We start from the raw sequence: 20629 nt of genomic DNA on the forward strand, positions 1-20629 counted from the left end.
ATACTGGACTGATGATAAACCTTTTTCAAATAGGCATACATCTCATAGGCAGTCCTCAGTCTTCTCTTAGGAACACTAACGTGAGGCACAATGGAGCTCAAAATCTAGGAGACTAACTTTCCGTTGTCTAGATTCCATTGTGTATAGGCTTTACTATCAGCCTCAGCATCATCAGGTTTACATATAGTCCCATTCAAGTAACCTTCAAGTCCCTTTCTCTCACATAAAAATCAAAATGGAACTTTCACATATTGTGGTTAGTTCCATCAAATTTTATAGGGAGAAAATCAACATTTTCAGCCATCAGAAACGAGCAAAAAAAAAAAAAACCCAGAATATCAGCATTGATGTTGGAAAAGTACTAAAATCAGCAATGAACAAGGCAGAAAATTACTTCAGCTGAACACAGTATTCTTTAGAAAAGTAAAATGAGGGCTGAAGCATGAAATACAGACAAATCCAAGGCAACTTCACTAGGAAACTTTAGAGAAGAATAAAAAATCCTCTAATAAACACCACAGAATTAGGGCAGCAAAAACTAGGGTTCCAAGGACTGATAACCAAGAGAAGAAAATACCATAGGGCAGCACAAAAACTAGGGTTCCAAGGACTGATAACCAAGAGAAGAAATACCATAGGGCAGCACAAAAACTAGGGTTCCAAGGACTGATAACCAAGAGAAGAAAATATAATAGGGCAGCACAAAAACTAGGGTTCCAAGGATTGATAACAGTTGATTATGACAATAGTGTGATACACCAACCTGAAATGAGAAGTTTTCCATATCAGCTTAAAGAGAGGACTTGATGTCTGTTGAAGTTCCTCAGTCAGAAAAAGAAACCAGGTTCGAAACTGCTGCTGTTGAGGGAGGAAGTAGCCAGATTGTTGAGATTCCTTAATCTGTGACTGTTCAAAACTGAACCACAAGGAGAAAAGCTGCTGCTGCCCTGGAGAAATCAGTACACAGTTGGAGGAAGAAAACAAATCTGCTGCCGCCCAGGAGAGAAGACCAGAACTCCTCCAAGACTTGTCAGTTTCTGCTGATTTTCTGAGAGAAAGAAGAAGGTTCTGGGCGACACAGACAGTCAGAAATCCTTCCAGACAGAAGCTTTCAAGAGGAACAAAGGTTAGGATTAAAGAGAACAGCCCTAACACCAGCCAAAAACACCCTGAGAATAAAAAACCCTAATATGCCCAACGAATGAGCAAGGAAAGGGCAGAGATTATAGAGCAGCCTGCTCTGATACCATGTCAACAGACCCAGAGCAGAATACAGAATTCTGGGGATGAAGAATGGATGATTCGACCCTGCCCCAAGGGTCCTTTATATAGAAAGTGAAATTAAAGAAATTATAGAGAGGCCCTTGTAGGGCAACACAATTTAGAGAATTTACAGAGAGGCCCTTGCAGGGCTGAAGTGAAAATAATAATAAATAAGAATACAATGCAATAAAGACTACAATAAAATGGTACATCAGGGAGTTTCTTCACATTATCTAACAAATGCGGTGGAGGAAAATGTAGAAGAAGAGTTTGTTGTGGCAGATCCAACCAAGATCCAGTTACAGAGGGGTTTCTTGAGGGGCCGGTTGTAGAGACCTTAAGTCTGGCTGATGTAGGAGAGATGAATTACCAGGATGGACTATCAATTGAAGATTGGAGAATCTTGAGCAAAACATTACAAAATAGAATCGATGCAACTTGGGGTGAAAGCCAAATCCAGCCTACAGTAAATGAAGACTTAGAGGGCTTTGTTCCAGTTGTTTCCAAGAAACAAACCAAAAAATCAAAGCAGGAGAAAGCTCAAGAATTGGCTCAACAACTCTTGAACACTAGAAGATCGAGTCGTTCGACAAAGGGCTACCATCCTTACTACTTTTCCTAATGAAGTGGTTAGTGTGGAATGTAAGGGACGTGGGAAACGAGGATACATGCCATCATCTTAAAAATTCGTACGTATGCATAAATTTAATTTTGTGGCAATTCTTGAACCAATGATTGATGATGCTAGAATAGAAGAGGTGAATCTAGACTAGGTTTCCATGGTTGTTCTTGTCATGATGCCAATAAAATATGGATTTTTTTGGAAAGATATGCTTGCTGTATATGTGGTTGCAGCGTCAGGCCAGGCGTTACACATTCACATGATAAATAATTCAGGATTGGACTGCATGGCCTTTGTTGTTTATGCTAAATGCACCACTAGCGAGAGAAGGGAGCTCTGGGAGGATTTGTTTTAGTTTGGCAGTAGATTGGCTTTGCCTTGGACAGTTATGGGTGACTTTAACACAATGTTGGATGCCTCAGAGAAACTAGGGCGGCTGGACCCTAACACAAGAGCCATGTCCGGCTTGGTGTAACAACAGAGAAGGGCTGAATTGTGTTTTTGCTAGGCTTGATCATTTTCTCTACAACAACATTTGTTTTTTCCAAGTATCCTAATACTACAGTGGAGCACCTTAGCAGAACACAATCAGATCATGTGCCCTTGCTAATTACCAGCAGAAGTGGTTTCATCAGCATGATTTTAAACAGGTTGTGAAACAACCTTGGAACATTCCAGTGTTCGGCTCCCCCCTCTTGGCCTTGTCTTATAAACTCAAATGTCTGAAATTTGTCCTCAAGAGATGGAACCGTGAAGTTTTTGGCGATATCTTTCAAAGGGTGAAAGAATCTGAGGATGCTATCCTTAAGGAAGAGTTCTTTTTGAATCAGACTCAACTCCAACAAGAAAACAAGCTGTATTGCAGGCAAAGGAAGATCTGAAAGAATACCTCCTTCGAGAAGAAATTTATTTCAAAGAAAAAGGCTGTATTAAATGGCTTAAAGAAGGAGATGCCAACACAAAGTTTTTTCATCTTTCACTTCTAGAAAAGTGAAGGAAGGGCAAAATTATAAAAATCAAAGAAGGAAATGGAAGTTGGGTGGAAGGAAACAAGGAGATTCTAAAGGCGGCAGAGAGGTATTTTGAAAAATTTTTGAGTGCAGAAACAACTACACCTCATGAATCCCTTTTGCTAGACATTCCCCAACTAGTGGAGGAAGAGGATAATATGTTTTTGTTAGCTCTGCTGTCTGAAAAGGGGGGGGGGTAGTAAAGTCGATTCCTGTTGATAGTGCTTCGGGGCCAGATGGTTTTAGTGGTCGCCTTTTTTGCATTGTTAGGACATTATAAAAAAGGACATCTATGAGGTAGTACTGGATTTCGTCAAGGGTGCAACTTCGCTTAGAAGCGACACTTCTTCAACTCTAGTGTTAATTCCAAAAACGAACCAGCCAATGGATTTTTCAGAGCTTAGACCTATTAGCTTAAGCAATTTTGCTTATAAAATAATCTCAAAGTTACTCTTGAGATTGGAATCTATTATGCCTAAAATCATATCAAAGGACAAGGTGCTTTTGTAAAGGGTTGGAGCATTTTAAATAATATTTTTCTCACCCAAGAAATGGCAAGTGAGATTAATAAAAAGGTGAGAGGCGATAATGTAATCTTAAAACTTGATATGGCCAAGGCGTACGATCATTTGGACTGGTCTTTTGTATGTGCAGTCTTAGAAAGGTTTGATTTCAATCAACAATAGATTGCTTTGATAACAAAAAACTATCACAAATTGTTGGTTCTCGGTTAGCTTAAATGGGGGAATCAAGATATTTCAAGTCCACTAGAGGACTATGACGGGGGACCCACTATCCCCAAGCCTTTTTATCATTGCTGAAGAAATCTTAAGCAGAGGCCTCAATAGGTTGTTTTCTGAAAACAGAGCCCAGTACTTCAAACTCCCAAGAAGATGCCCTACAATCTCCCACTCTCTTTTTGTAAATGATACACTAATTTTCATAACTGGAGTGAAGGGGTCTTTACAGAACTTAATGTCTTTTGTTAAGAAATATGAGGAATTTTCAGGCCAGCTTGTAAATAAAAGTAAGAGTTTTTTTTTTTTTTTTTTTTTTTTTTTTTTTTTTTTTTTTTAGTGGGCAGTAAAGCAAGCAGAACAAGGCGCCACATAATCCAGCACACTATGGGAGGAAGTTTGCTTACTTCATGAAGGAGGAGGCCTAGGTCTATGCATAGTTTTCAAGGTGCCAAGGCAAAGCTAGGTGACAAGAGAGTGCTTAGTCGCCCACCTAGGTGTCACTTAATGTTCAAAAAAGGACAAAAATAAGGGGCTGAGCCCCTGTTTTTGTTGTAGAAATGTTAGTAAAAGAACCCCTCTTCTTGTCATAGAAAAAAGAAAGAATGAATAAAATCATTACAAATGATGGAGAAGAAAGGGCAGAGCCCCTGTTTTTGTTCTAGAAGAAGAAGAAAAAGAAGGGGCAGAGATCATGTTTTTGTTCCAAGGGTGGAGCCGAGTCTTTGTTTTTGCTCCAGAAGAAGAAGAAGGGGCGGAGCCCCTGCTTTTGTCCAGGAAAAAGAAAAAGAAGGGGCAGAGCCCCTGTTTTTGCCCCAAAAAGTGTGGAGCATACCTTCTATGATTGTTGATTTTCATTGTCTCTTCAGGTGTCAAACAACTACAGGAGTTTCTTCGATCTTTGAACATCAAATAGCTATCAGAGAACCCTAAAGAAATAAGAAGCTAATAAAAAATATATTATTTTATGAAAGAACCAAAAAAATAAAAAGAATGATCAGTGTATACAAGCAATTCAACTTGGGTGGCTCTAGCTAAGACAACGGACCGGGGGGGGGGAGATTCCCCCTTGTTGGTGTAAAGAGACTGGGCTGAATGGGCCCTAGTATCTTTTCTTGTAGTATGTTTTATTTATTTGTTAGCTAATGGGCCTGTTATTTCCTTTGCTAGTTCTCTTTATGTTACTGCCTAGCTGGCTGCCCACTTAAGGGTATACTTGTAATTATGTTAAGATTGAAGTTTAGTAAAAGGATTAGAGAAGGGAGGGAAGAGACATTCGAACTCTTCTTCTTCTTCTTCCTCCTCTTTTCTCCATCTTCCTTCTCTTGTACTGCTCTTCTCTTCTTTTCTTCCTCTTTTTTCTCTAAATTTTCCCAAGTTTATATCAGATTAGGACTGATTTACATCTTGGTATCAGAGCAGGTTTCTTTCTTCCTTCTTTTCTTTTTTCTCTTTTCCCATACACCCTTCGATTAAGAGAGTGTATGGAGAGATAGGTTCTCTATAGTTCAGAGGATCTTTGGCCTAGTTGGTAGAGGGTTTGGAGAGTGTAAATCTGGTCGGATATTGCCAAGAAGTGGTGCTGTACTGTTTTTGCCCGAAACCCTAGCCGATTAAAGATTTATGAAGTTACAAGTAAAAGTGAAGCTTTGGGTGTGGCGCTTTGTGCTTGGGAGGTGCCTTTTGACTTCTAAAAGAGGGTGGTTCAGGTTTGGAAGAGGTTGGGAAGCTCTGGTAGGAGCGGTTGCATCTTCTCTCTTTCTCCCCAACAGCTGGATGCAGTGAAACCCTAGTTTTCAAGCATTTGGGTACTAGTTTGACTTCAAGTAAGTTTATAAGGACCAAATTTCTGGTTTTTTGATTTTTGTTTGATTAATGGAGGAGCAATACAGAAGTGAGTTCAAGTAGGTGCCGGTTTCCGGGCTTGGCTCGATAGATTCTGTTTTGACTGGTGTGACCACAATCAAGCTAGATGGGACAAATTATCTTGCTTGGGCACAGTCTATAAGGATTTATGTTTGTAGTAGAGGAAAATTAGGGTACCTCACAGGCAGTAAAGTGAAACCTGAAGAGGCAAGCCCTGAATATGAGAAATGGATGTAGGAGAAGTATACTGTCATACGATGGCTAGTCAACTTTATGCAGTCTCATATAAGTCAGCACTATCTATGGACGTCCTCTGCCAAGGAGATCTGGGACAGTGTTACTGAAACTTATTCACAAAAGTTGCATGTGGCTAGAGTCTACAAGCTGAAAAGTGATGTGAAGAACCTAAGGCAGGGGGAGAAGAGTGTGGCAATCTACTATTCTATACTGAAATCCTTATGGCGGGAAATTGATATTATGGAGACAGTTGCATGAGAGACTAAGAATAATTCAGAAATGTTTAGGAATTTGGTGGAAAGAAACATGCTATTTGAATTTCTTACTGGACTCAACCCTGAGTTTGACATCATTAGGCAGAATATTCTGGTCAAAGATGATGTTACTCTTGCCCAGGCATATGCTATGATGAGCAGCGAGGAGAGTAGGCGGTAGGTTCAGTTACAGAGTACACCTACAGAACACTTTGCACATGCGGGAATAAAGCCGAAGGGTTCAACTGAGAAGAAGGAGCAGGTATGTGAATATTGGAAGAAACCGAGGCATACGAAGACACTTGCTGGAAGCTTCATGCTGATCTTCTTCTTGGTCGGTTTAAGAATAACAACAATTTTAAGAAGGGCAGTCAAATAGGAAAGCCGAAGACAGCTAATGTTGCCATAGTACTGGAAGGAGAAAGTAAGGAGAGTGAAGAGAAGTCCACCATTGAACAGTTGGCAGTAATGAAGGCAGACTTTGAAAAGTATGGTAGGCTGTTAAGTCACTTGGAGGCTACTATTTCTACATCTCACTTTTCAGGCAACACATCATCATCATTAGCATTTGCTCACTTAGGTATTCGTGCTTCTGCAAACCATAAAATCCCTTGGATCATTGATTCTGGTGCATTAGACCATATGACCAACTTGTCTAACCTTTTTTGTTCATACCACCTTCTCTTTGGTAAAGAGAAAATATCCCTTGCTCCCATTTCTGGCAAAGGGGATATAAAAACCTCTGACACCCTTTATTTACCCTCTGTCCTTCATGTCTCTAAACTTAATACAAATCTTTTATCTGTTAGTAGCTTGACTAAATCCATGAACTGTAGCATAACCTTCTTTCCCACTCATTGTGTTTTTCAGGACCTACAGTCTCAGAGGATGATTGGGAGTGGCCATGAGGCGAACGGAATATGCTTGCTGGACACACTTGATAATGCTCTTGGACCACCTCATGGAGTTGCCTTGGAGTCATTCTTGTTAGAGTCTGTTGACAAAATCATGTTATATCACTTTCGGTTTGGTCATTTGTCTTTCTCTTCTTTGAGTCATTTATTCCTCGATATGTTTAAGGGAGTGTCTTTATCAAGTCTTCATTGTAAGTCGTGTGAACTGGCAAAGCATTGTAGACAATCTTATTCAGCAAGCAAGAAAAGATCTATTTCTCCTTTTCATATTGTTCACTCTGATGTGTGGGGGCCATATCATTTGCCTACTATGGGGGTTATAGGTACTTTATCTTTTTTATTAATGATTACTCTCATTACACTTGGATTTATCTCATGAAATCCAGGGATGAAGTACCAACTATTGTGCAAAAATTTCATGAACTCATTCTTACCCAGTTTAACATCTAGATCAAAATATTCCGTTCTGATAATGCTAAGGAGTATTTTGAGAAAACCCTCTGAGTCTATTTTGAAACTTTTGGGGTTATTTATCAAAGTTCTTGTTCCTACACTCCACAACAGAATGGAGTGGTGGAAAGGAAGGACCGACGTGTGGTTGAAGTTGCTAGATCCCTCCTTTTTGCATCCTATGTTCCTATAAAATTTTGGGGAGATGCTGTCCTTACTGCTACCTTTTTGATTAACCATATGCCTTCTCGGGTTCTTGGCTTCAAAACCCCTTTTGGCCTTCTCTTTCTGGATGAGGATCTCTTCTCTCTTCCTCTCCGTGTTTTTGGGTGCACTTGCTATGTGCATGTTTACAGCCATCAAAGGCACAAATTTGAACATAAGGCTCGTAAATGTGTTTTTTTGGGATATGCCTCCACACAGAAGGGATATTGCTGTTTTGGTCCTTTTAATGGCACTCGTTTTGTATCTCGTGATGTCACATTTGTTGAGTCTACTCCTTTCTTTAGTATTCCTCCTGAGGGGGAGAAATCTAAGGAACCCTTTGCTATGTCTCTAGCAGTTCCTCTTCCTGTTCCTTTTGAGTCATCTCATGAGGTGTCCACTTCTCCCATTGGGCCTACCTCCAATATTCCTGTTCCTCTTTCTCTTCCACCTCATCCTCCTGTAATTCCTCCTCAATTTGTTCTTCAAAGGTGGTACTAAAGGCACTGGTTCAGACATGGGCAAGTTGTTTCCACTCCTACAGAAGAGCCTCTTGCTCCTTCCATCATTACTGAGGTAACAGGTCAACCTTCCTTTGACCCAGTTATATCCTTCCCAGACCTCGATCTTCCTATTGCTCTCCGCAAGGGCAAGTGGAAGTGTACAACCCATTGTATCTCCAAGCACCTATCTTATAGCCTTCTATCTCCTACCTACTACTCTTTTCTTGCTTCTGTTTCTTCCCATGTGATACCTAAGTCTGTACTAGAAGCCTTATCTAAACCTGAATGGAGGGATGCTATGATGGCTGAACTGGATGCTTTGCATAAGAACCATACCTGGGATATTGTTGACTTGCCTGAAGGGAAGGAACTAGTGGGTTGTAAATGGGTATTTGCCATTAAATATCACTTTGATGGCTCTGTTGAGAGGTTTAAGGCCAGGTTGGTTGCTAAAGGCTGCACTCAGATGTATGGTATTGACTATCTTGAGACATTTTCTCTTGTGGCTAAGATGACCTCAGTTCGGGTTTTGTTATCTCTAGCTGCTACTTTTGATTGGCCTCTCCACCAGTTTGATATTAAAAATGCCTTGTTGAATGGCGATCTACATGAAGAGGTCTATATGTCTTTGCCTTTGGGGGTGTATGGAAAGGAAATGCAGGGGAAGGTGTGTAAACTATAGAAATCTCTTTACGGTCTCAAACAATCTCCTCGGGCTTGGTTTGAGAGGTTCAAGGCCGCTCTTGTCTCATTTGGTTACACACAAACTCAATCGGATCATACCTTGTTCTTGAAAAGAAGTGGCTCTCTGGTGACCTTTTTGATAGTCTATGTTGATGATATTGTGGTCACGGGTAATGACACCCAATAGGTTAGTAAACTCAAAAGATTTCTGAACTCTGAATTTGAGATCAAGGATTTAGGAGATCTTCGATATTTTTTGGGCATTGAAGTTGCTAGATCTAAAGATGGTATCTTGATTTCTCAGCGCAAATATGTCCTTGACCTCTTTGCTGAGACTGGAAAACTTGGTGTTAAACCAACCTCCACTCCTATTGATCTCAATCACAAGCTTTCTGCTACAGATGGTGAACTTTTATCTGATAAGGGAGTTTTTCAGATACTGCTTGGGAAGTTGTTATATCTTTGCATGACTCGGTCGGGCATTTCCTATGCAGTGGGTGTTATTAGTCAATTTATGCATTCTCCTAGAGATACTCATTTAGCTGCTGCAAAAAGAGTTCTGTGTTACTTGAAAGGTACTCTAGGGAAAGGTATTCTATTTGCCAAACATGGACACATGAAGCTGGAAGCATACACTGATGCTGATTGGGCAGGATGTATTGATGATAGGAGATCCACCTCAGGTTATTGTGCTTTGGTGGCAAGGAATATTGTTTCATGGAGGATTAAGAAACAGTTTGTAGTTGCCAGATTCTCTACTGAAGCCAAATATAGGGCTATGGCACATGGTGTGTCAGAATTACTGTGGCTACGATCCCTTTTAGAAGAATTGGGAGTTGACTATGAGAAGCCAATGATGCTCTACTGTGATAACCAAGCAACTCTCAATATTGCACATAATCCTGTTCAACATGATAAAACTAAGCACATTGAGGTTGATAGACATTTTATACGGGAAAGAGTTTCCTCAGAAGAATTTTGTTTGCCATTCATTACCTCAGAAAAGCGGTTGGTTGATATTTTGACCAAGGGAGTTCCGAGAGGGAAGCTGACACACTATATAAGCAAGCTGGGCATGATTGACATCTATGCTCAGCTTGAGGGGGAGTGTAAAGAGACTGGGCTGAATGGGCCCTGGTATCTTTTCTTGTAGTATGTTTTATTTATTTGTTAGCTAATGGGCCTGTTACTTCTTTTGCTAGTTTTCTTTATGTTACTGTCTAGCTGGCTGCCCACTTAAGGGTATACTTGTAATTATGTTAAGATTGAAGTTTAGTAAAAGGATTAGAGAAGGGAGGGAAGAGACATTCGAACTCTTCTTCTTCTTCCTCCTCTTCTCCATCTTCCTTCTCTTGTACTGCTGTTCTCTTCTTTTCTTCCTCTTTTTTCTCTAAATTTTCCCAAGTTTACATCAGATTAGAGGACTGATTTACATCTGTTGGTTAAGGAAGCCAATAGCATGTCCAAGCTTTGGCATGAAGTCCCTTAGATATACATTTTCTGAGCACACCACAGTCATACACTGCTCAGGGGACTAAAATTGTGTGGAAACCAAGCTTAACGGGATCATTCTCTCTAAAGTTGGCTTGGCGTGTTGTCAGACACTCAAGTGAATTAGTACAATGGGCCAATATTATTTGGAACAAACCAATTCTTTTGAAAGTGTCAATTTTCTTGTGGAAGCTTGTTAAAGGAAAAGTTGCTTGTGATGACAAAGTGCAGCTTCTTATCCCATTCGTCTCTAAGTGTGCTTGTTGTGCGCAAGGAAACATTAAAACACAATCTCACTTGTTTATGAATGGAACTCTTGCTTATAAAGTTTGGAATTTCTTTGCTCATATTTTTGGTATCCTGGTGGCACCTTTCTATAGCAAAGGATTCTAATATGGGAAATTTGACGCCTAGTGTTTCTTTCCAAGTGGTCTATTTGGGAAGACTAGTCCTGGCTTTCATTCTTTGGGAGATCTGGAAGGAGAGGTATGCTTGCCGATTTGAAGGGAAGTCCTCCACTAGCAGCGAGGTCATAAGAAAGATTATAGAGCACCTAAAAGATGCACTGTTTCAATTTAAAGCCAAGTGCCCCCCAACTCTCATCCATAAATCAATCATTGAAGCTTTACATGTAGAAAATTACCCCGTCTAGACAATATTTGGTGCTTGTCAAATAGCTTTGATCCCCATCTCAAGGCTTTAAATTGAAATTGAATACTGATGGAGTGTTTAGACATAGTACTTCTCTAGGTGGGGAAGGTGCCATTATCAGAGATAGCCATGGATAGATGTTATTAGCGTGTGCGAGTTTCTTTGGAAACACAACCATATGATGGTTGAGGCCATGGCATTGTTTGAAGGATTGTGAATGTGTGATGAGTTGGGTCTAACGAACGTCTGGGTGGAAGTGGATTCTAAAATTCTAGTGAAAATGATAAAAAATATTGTGGTCATTCCCTGGACTTTATTTCCAATCTGGGGTGAAATGGCTGACTTAAACAGCAAAGTAATCTCCAACGTTACTCATATTTTTGGAGAGGGGAATCAAGGAACCATGCTTGTGACACAAGAGATACCTCCTTTTTCTGGCCGAGTGATTCTCTGCCTCTTTCTGCTAATAAGTGTTTAATTGAAGACAGAATGGGAGTGCCATGAATCCGAGCAAAATGGGTGAAATAATCTCACTGTTTGTTTTGGGTTTGGATAAAGAGATTCAGGGAGAGGGCTACGTCCTCCCCTGTATCTATTTTTAATCCATTAGTGGTTTTGATTAATAAAATTTCAAGGTGGCCACCCTTCTCCCTGGAGTAAGGTTTGGGGTTAAAAAAATAACATTCATCATTAAAATGATTAATGAAGGAGAGTTTATAATGATGATTATTCTAATGAACTTCAAGGAGTTTATTGGTTATTATAAACAAATTGGGAATTGACTTTGAGTCTACATTCGGTCATTGGATTGTTCCTATTGTTCATTTTCTCCTCATAGTGAATATTATACCAACAACCTGATATCAGCCACTATATTCATCCCACAAACTGACGAGAAAATCAGATTGGCCAAGCAGCTAAACTCATGACTGAAACATAAGATTGACTCACCACTCTAATCCACTTAACTTCTACGGCCTACAGCTGGCCCATGTTACCCCAAGCAGAGCCATCGACATTTGAGTATCAAAAAATCCAAAATTTGGCTCGTTTTACATGATTATCAAGAGTTTCTTTTGTCTCAGAATCATCAATTAATTGTCATTTGTCAATTATCAGAACAGATCTCCTGAGAGGTCAACTTTCCACAATTTTATTCATAATCATTCTCAATCACAAAAATTGTTCCAATTGCCTATACAGCTGAACTTGCTCTGCATCACTTATGACCTCTAGGTACAGGATACTGATCAACATAAATAAAAGAAGTCGGGCTTGAAGGATAAATCAAACAAAGATCCTTGAATATGCGTATGGTAAGAAGAAAACATTAAGTCAAGCTATAGTTTATTTGTTTTTCTTTTTATTTCTCTTTTTTTTTTTGGGGGGGGGGAGGGGTCTTCTGTCTTTTTTTTTTTTTTTAAATACTTTGAGCTCTTTTACTACTCCAAGTTAGGCTTTGTGAAGTAAAAGTGGATAAGGATGTTTGGGTCATTTGATTATTGACTAAATCAGGTGAAAAGAGGTGTTCTGCTTCTGGAAAATGTTCTTATCCTTGGTGTCCAGATGGAACAAATATGCTGCATGAAAGATGGGGGTATCAATTTCTAAAATTATGGATTGTTACATGTATGTTCGGTTTGTTTTCTAGATTCAATTGGTGTGTATTTAAAGTGATGAATTTTCACTTTTTAAATGGGTACTTTGTTTTTTTTTTTTGGTTAGCAATGGGCACTTGGATTTTGGGGTGCCCCTTTCCCTTAAATAGTTGGATTGCAATGTCAAAATTTTAATCAAATATAGAAATGAAATAGTTAACTATTTGTAAAAAGCAAGAACAAATTTGAGATGTAGAACAGTTGAAACTTCGTGGATAGGACATAGCATATTTCACTATTTCCTTTGTAATGTCTTGGGTATTAAGAGACATCTTATTTTAATGGGAATTTTGTCCCTGCCACAGTTTGCTTTCATCATAGACTTGATCAATTGATTTAACCGTTTTTCTGCAAGACATTGATTTTCCTTTGTTTCTCTTATGCTGACCCTTCTTTATCCTTTGGGAAGTTCGCTATCATCTTGATGAGGACCCAAAGACTTTGAAAGTGTTTCCAATTCCACTTCGTGATTCAAGTGGCTCCACTTTGCATTATGACCGCCTGAGTATCTCACCTGACGGAAGGATATTGGCAGCCACCCATGGTTCTATGTTGCAGTGGTTGTGTGCTGAAACTGGAAAGATCTTGGATACTGCTGATAAGGCACACGATGGTAAGCTTATCCAGTTCACTTGTACATTCATTTTACAAAACATTTTTTTCCCTTATAGCTTGTATGATGTATTCCTTTGAATGTTGATTGAAATCATTGCCATACTATTCACAAAAATATGCTTCCTGCATCCTAACTATCTGCATGCTGTTTCCAAAATCTAATAGCAATTCCGAGATCTTAGCTTCATTACTTGGTTCTAGTTTTGCATTTTTGTTGTCTAGTCTCTTCAAACAAATTTCATAAGCAAATAGCATATACAAATGGGTTTTCTTGCTTGTGTACTGGTCTGTGTATCCAGAGTTTTTAGCAATTGATACTCATTTTTTTTCTTTCTAGTTTGATAAATTCACAAGTACATTTGTCAGGATGGATATTAATGTTTAAACTCATTAAACAGCCCTAACTCTCAGTAATTAGTATTCAGTGGGCTAAAAAATCAATACATATTGTATGATACATACCATTATGTTGTGATATTTTGAAGCTTGCCTTAATGCTTCTCTTCCACTATAAAGTGTTCTTGTCCATGGTTTAAAATGTTGACATATTTGCATGACCTATTTCTATTTCAATTGGTACTGACATGAAGTATTACTGGAAATGACATATTCCCTAGTGAAAACTACAAGCACTATGTGGAGTACACATGATGAATTGGTAAAATTATTAGAGATATGTGTAGTAGCAGTATTACGGCCTAATGGACATAAATACATAGTGACATTGATAAAAAAGAAGACATAAAAACATAATGGCCACTTTGACCAGCTCAAAATTCCCTCTACACATGACATTAGATCTTAGTATTTGTTTGTGCAATACACTGGTTGATATATTAGAATTATTTGCACTTTCTGCGAGTTTAAAATTTGCTTGAAGTTTCAACTCTTAAAGTCTATAGGACAATTTTTCGGCATATTATTTTATCTATTGACCATAGCTTCTTGGCTTTGTTTGATGGTTTGGAACAAGATAATCTAGAAGGGTGTACCTGTGTTCCTTTTATCATTTCATAAAATATCATTGTATATTTCTGCATACCTGTAATGTTTCCACCATATCTATAATTTTTACAACACTTCCACATGATATTTCTGATATTCCAGTCTTTTTCTATGTTTCAATGATTGGTATTTTTTTTTTAAGGATGACCGATATTTCTACTGGCTTTGACAATTTAAACCTTGTTCTTGGCTGTACCAAATCTTGGTAGGAGATCCTTTACATAGCATATGTATATAAATTAGCTTTTTATACATCGCACAATTGGATTTGATAGCTTGCCTGTTTGGATTTTCCAATTACTGCACTGCTCTTGGGATGGCAGAAATTCATAAAACACACCTAACAGTGTTTTAAAGGAGTGCCTAGGGTCACAGGTGAGGATCATTTTTTGGCTCACCTTGCCTGAACCTAGGTGCACATAAGATGGCTGTCTACTACGTTTCAATTAATTAGTTGAATTTTGTCTATGTAAGTATGTAGGACTTGAGCATACAGGACTACGGCCTCGGTTATAATAATTTGATTCCCTAACGAATTGAGCTAGGAGGTTTTATTTCTTTCAGAGTATAGATTTGTTGAATATGGTTATATATTAAGTTTTATTTTTAACTTTTTCTTCATGGATAGCAACTAGCTTTGTTCAGGCACATGTCTTGCCTTATGCCTAGCGCCAAGCTTTAGGAACCTCTTGCACTTTCAGTTGTGCTTCTTGCTCTTAAAATACAGATGCCTAATTTGTAAATACTGGCACTTTCAGTTGTGCCTAGCGCCAAGCATAAATACTTGTGCTTTTGTGGCCAAAAGCAATGATACCTGGATATTTATACAAGGGTTCCATATGACGTTGGGCACTTCAGTTTCTAGTTTTAATTTCATATTTGATACCATATCCAGGCGTATGTACACTTGTTCTATCTGGGTAACATAGGCTGAAACATAAATTAAATTATTTGTCTGGTTTCCTACTTGGTGGCTATCTATCTTGAATGTTGCTTCACCGCAAGTTGTTATACTAGACTCTATTTCTGTCATTTTAATAATATACTATTGTTGCCAAGTTGTTTGACTAGGCATGAATCAGGAATTTTCTCTATGTTGTCTAGACCATATTATATCCTGACTCCGCATCTGTTGTGAATAAAATATGATCTCTATTTTCTTTCTAGTTTCAGTTCTATTGTATGGTAGTGTAAAAGTTATACTCAAGCGGTGCATATGGTTACTTATTTCCTTGGTATGGCCTCTCTTCAGAAGTACTGACCAACTCCTACTTGTGGCAGGTGACATCACAGGTATTGCATGGGCACCAAAGAGTATACCAATGGGTAAGTAATTTGTATGCCATTTTAGAAACTAGAAATTACTAAGCACTTGGGTTTGCTTTAAACAATATTTCTGATGATGCTTTATCCATATTAAACATATTATGGATTCGAAAATTTTCTAGCAAGAGTGTTTACTGTGAACGGTATCAAAGGTTGATTTAATTGAACTAATGGCTGTCCTATTTAAGGTGTTTGTAATCTGTATGGATGAATTTCAAGTTGATTCACCTCAGTGGGTCCGACCTAGATATCTTCTATACAACATCAACCTGTTTTCTTAGAATATCGAATTGTCTGACATTGACAGACAGAATATGGTCAATTGTGATGTGTTGATAGTTTATGGTCAAGTCATGTTCTTGACACATTGGAGATTTCTCAGGTTTGATACATTTGGTAGTTGGTCTTGACCCATGGCTAGGTTGTATGTTGCACCATGCTGTTCATAGTTCAGCTTGTGGTGTTTTTCATTTAAACAAAGTATTGTATCAAGTGGAGGCACAGTCGCATAGATATTGAAACGAAGAATGCTAGGAAATAATGCCTTTATGCAACTTCTTGAATTATGTGGCCTACGTATAAATAGGGACCTTGGAAAGACTTGTCTTGTGATCTTGTCTTGCAGTCTCCTACCATGTCTACTCGGCAGATATTTGGAAAAGTTGGATAGAGCATGGCTTATTCCTTTATTGAAAATGCAGTTCTCATATGAACTGGTTTGTTATGGGAAACAGAAACATTGTGGTTTGACATAAAAATGGGAAAAAGAATGTCAAGGAAATGGCGTATACTCTTGGGAAACTGTAAGAGGAAGCCTTTAGTTTATATTATTCTTTATAAAGCTATCCTTCTGGTACTTTTAACTCTGCTGTTCTAATCCATTTCCCTTGACAATTCATGTTTCCTTCATTTTGTGAAATTATTAGAAGCTGTTAATGTTTTCATCCCTACACCAGTTTCCTTGCAACTATAACCTGGAGGCATGTTTGATTCTGTGGCAAGCGTCTTGAGATTCAAATCCGGGGCTTGCCTTGCCTGAACTGTCAATTGTTTTACTTTTGATTTTTTTCCTGCTTTGGAACTGAGTAGAAGTATTAAAATGATCCATTTTCATTTGTTCCTGGAGTGTTTATCTGACTCGTAAACCTCTCACGACATTGCTCCTACAGGGGGGACATCTTTTACCATATTAGCCACAGCTGGTGTTGACAAGAAAGTGAAGCTTTGGGTATCTCCATCACTCCATCCATCATGAAGGAAATTGATGCATTGCAATCAATGGCCAGCAAGAAGCAATCTAGAGATTTAGTAGAGAAGTGTCTCAGCATATGCTTCGTGAGGTTTTGTCCTGATCTTGCCTGAGTTTCAGTAGTGATATGTGGTGTAGTTTTAGGGGAATTGTTAATGAGTAGAAGTCAATAGTAGAATCATTTTTATCTGATGATCGACTTCAAAAAAGCTGTATGCCTTGAAATTAATTAACAAGGTTATATACATTCTTCAAGGGTGTCGTTATTCTTGGCAATTGTCAATATCCTCGTTTATTCTGAATTGACATTCCCGTTGCCCATTGGGAGTCCTTGGTTCTTGATAAATTTGAACCTCAAGGGCCTTTTAGAAACGTTGTTTCTCCTAGAACTTCAATCTATTGACACGCGTAGTTAAGGCTGAATGGCTGATTAATATTTTATTCTGTGTAGTGCCCACATTTGTCTTGGAAAGATTGAGGAAATTAATAGCCAATATTATTGCTGACCTAGGTGGTTTCTGTTGATCCATCTCCTTTGATTTTTCATCAATTTGTGTAAGTTGCAGATGCATCTCCAGATTGCAACCATATGGCTCATCAAACTGTTGATTTTTGTTATGATCTGCTCACTTTCTCCTAATATTTCCTGAATTGAAGGTCGAAGATGAAGTTGTAATAACAGTACTATTCTAATCTAAACTTCTAATTGGAGCCGGAGAGGTACACTTTCAGGTTAAATACTCTAATCTTGTAATTTGTTCGTATTGTAAAGTGGAATATAAAATGAAACTCCAAACGCCTGACCAGTCGTTATGGGGCCTGCATTTTAGGTTTGGATTGTGAACTTGACTTGCTAGTTAGATTCCAAATGAGTTACTCAGCCGATGGATTAAAACTTTTCAAACTTTTGACTAAGAATTATGGGTTTATCCACGTAAGTCGAAAGCCTTCCTATTGGAATCTGCTTCCTTATTCATGGAAACAAAAATTCTCAGGCCTCAGCTGTTGATCTAAACGCATTCTATAAATCTCAGATATCAGAATCACCAAGCTGCAGGGGTTTTGGTGAAAGGAGAACATTCTCCAATTTCCACCTTAGGAGGACCAAATGCAAACACCAGCGCACCATTTAAGAGTCGATCAGGGACAGCCTCATTGCGAGATAGGAGAATAATTCAACTCAGGTAAAGCCTTCCCGGGTAAGCATGCTTCCAATGTTTTTATACATTATCAGTTACCCCGCGATTCATCCATGTCGAGGGAGTAACTGATACCGTTGGTTTTCTTTATTTACTATGGGCCCAATATAGCAAAAAACAGATGTGGGTATTGTGGAACTTACCGCCTTACCAACTTATCCCCTGCTAAATACCGGCAAATGAACGAGGCCTAAGTGACTGACATTGCTTACTCTGAAAACATAATTTGGCATTTAAATCACTGCTGGTTTGCAGGTCAGATGGTAGTGCTTACTGTGATTAGTAGTGGATACAGTTCTTTGTCTATGATCACTTTGTGCACTAATACCTGAAACTTAAATCCCGAAGTCTCATTCCCTTGAAGCAGAGGCTGAGCTACTATCTGGAACTAAAACCTTAATTCCCAAACGATCAATGGGATTGAGAGGCATCGGAAAAGGTTTTCTTAACTTTGAGCTAGCCTAGCAGCTGGGATCCAAAAAAGGTCAGTACTCAGTAGGTCGCCCCCATGCTGGTTTACTGGTTCAACCTCCATATCCCATCTGGGTAGGTCTGACAACAGTACAAAACTGCCCTCTAACAAGTTGTTAAAGGGAGAACGTCTGACGGAAGAGGGCGAGTTACTTGTGGACCCATCAGATTCCATGACGTACAGATTTGGTGTATGGCCTATGGGTTGCTTAGCAAGTAATCTATATGGCCAAAGAATCTTCTACATTTGCGGCTTAGTTGCTTGGTTGGTGGCCTGAAAGGCTTCACGTGTTTGCCACATCACTTTCCACTCATCAGGCAAAACTTGAGCCCAGTTGAGTAGCCTTGCTTTATGACAAATATAATGCCGGTTCTATAGCCATACCCTATAGGAGTTCTCTGCCTCAAATAAAAAACCTGAAACTTTAATAACTTGTACATTGTACTACCTTAGAAAAAAGTTCGGTATGGATGGAGCTAACGTGGACTGTGCCATAAACCAGTGACCATTGTCATATATGATCCACAATTTATTCGGAGCTGATGTGGTGTACCATGATTGATCCAGTTTGAAATTCAAGAGAAAGAAATTTCTTGTGAATTGAACCTTCCCCCCTTGACACTCTGGACTCCTGACTTCCTGAGTACTGCTTCAAAGAAAACTAATTGAAAACTTTAGAAGTATATAAATGGAATCTGGATTTCATCCTCAACAAAACTTCAGCCGTGCATTGGGACTGTTCCCCTGCAATTGTTGTAAGGATGAAACCCTATGTCATAAATGTAATTTTTAGTTATTACTCTCTCTCTCTCTCTCTCTCTCTCAATAATGAGAAGAAACAAGCATGAAAAATTTGGCATTAATGGGTATTACTGATCTATAAATGTTGTGACAAAAATGACAGAAAATATCAGACTGCAATTACCCCATCTCACGATACTAATGTTTTCAGAGGCATAAAGACTAAAGAGAGGTCAACAAAGGAAAGCAATTTCCTCAAAAAGGACTGTAACCACCCATCTCTACAAATTAAGCCAAGCATTCTTTCTGATATCTACATTTATTATCCAAATAAATAAAACTTAAGAAAAGAACATGACTCCCCACCTCCTCTCCTGTAGTTTCCCTACCTACCTTCATCTTCATCTTCACTCTACCTTCACACTCCACGCATTACACGTTTCACTTAATTAAATGCTTCTTTAATCTAAAATTTGTTAATGAGTACAGTCTTGTGAACCGCCCAAACCCACTAGGCACTAGCACTAGAGCCAATTCTATGAATGTGGGAAATCCCTGAGATTCTAAGATACAATTTCCTAAACCTTAATTCTTTATTATTTCTTGATTATAATAATGATATTAATATGAGAAAAAAAAAAGCTTTCAGAAGGCGCACATCTAATCTTTTATTCTTCACCCACATGTTATTCCTCTATCATGGGTGGCATTCTAGATTTATTGTCTTTTAGTGCATAAAATAATTGAATACTAAAACATTTGAGGGTGTGGTAATCAATCAAACTTCAGCTTCAGCCATTAAAGAGCTCACAACATCCTTAATCACTCATTCACTATATAAGAAAAAGGTGATTCAGTCATTCAATTCAACTATTGGAGCTGTTATTAGCAGCCCATTGTTGGACTGAAACTTGCCACATGAGCAATTCTAATTTCGGGTCCATTTGATTGGAATTGGAATCGGAATGGTCTATTTACATAATCTGTTTGATTCAAATAAGAATTGGAATAGCCAAATAAAAATTGAAATTAGTTGAAATGGGATTTCATTCCCAAGGAAGAGAGAAGGAATGACCATTCCCTCAAATGAGGGAATGGGATTCCAATTCCTCTGTCCCAACCAAATAATTGGAACCGGAATGGTTCATTCTGATTCCAATTCCTCCCAATCTACTCCTGGATTTGATTAATTGAAATTGAAATCAGCTTGATTGCAAGGCAGAACATTTCTTCGATTCTAAAATCAACATCTTCTTGACAATTTTTTAAATTGGACAACTAATTTCATTCTTTATGAGATCCGGTTTTACTTTCTGTTGTTGACCTCTTATATGAAATGTATGGAATCTACTTGAAAAAATGAAAAACGATTCTTGTTGGGGCATGCACTGATAATTATAATTTAATTATTGGATATCACTAAAATCGAAACCACTCCATAAGGCCCAGATTCCTGGAAATTGCACCCTAAAAAACGA

The 20629-nt window shown here is 38.5% G+C and overlaps 1 protein-coding gene across 1 annotated transcript in view; it reads left to right on the forward strand.

Annotated features, from left to right (window-relative positions):
- Positions 1–17015, forward strand: part of LOC148861980 (uncharacterized) — a 38360-nt gene extending 21345 nt beyond the window's left edge. The window contains exons 8-10 of the mRNA XM_088982615.1: positions 12954–13157; positions 15446–15490; positions 16660–17015. Of these exons, the coding sequence (XP_088838741.1) occupies positions 12954–13157; positions 15446–15490; positions 16660–16745 (335 nt within the window). The 3' untranslated portion in view covers positions 16746–17015. The remainder of the gene's footprint in view (positions 1–12953; positions 13158–15445; positions 15491–16659) is intronic.
- The last annotated feature ends 3614 nt before the right edge of the window (positions 17016–20629 follow it).

The sequence above is a fragment of the Nelumbo lutea genome, chromosome 4 (assembly GCF_056320005.1).
Source record: "Nelumbo lutea isolate HS-2025 chromosome 4, American lotus-T2T, whole genome shotgun sequence".
In the NCBI taxonomy this organism is placed as follows: Eukaryota; Viridiplantae; Streptophyta; class Magnoliopsida; order Proteales; family Nelumbonaceae; genus Nelumbo; species Nelumbo lutea.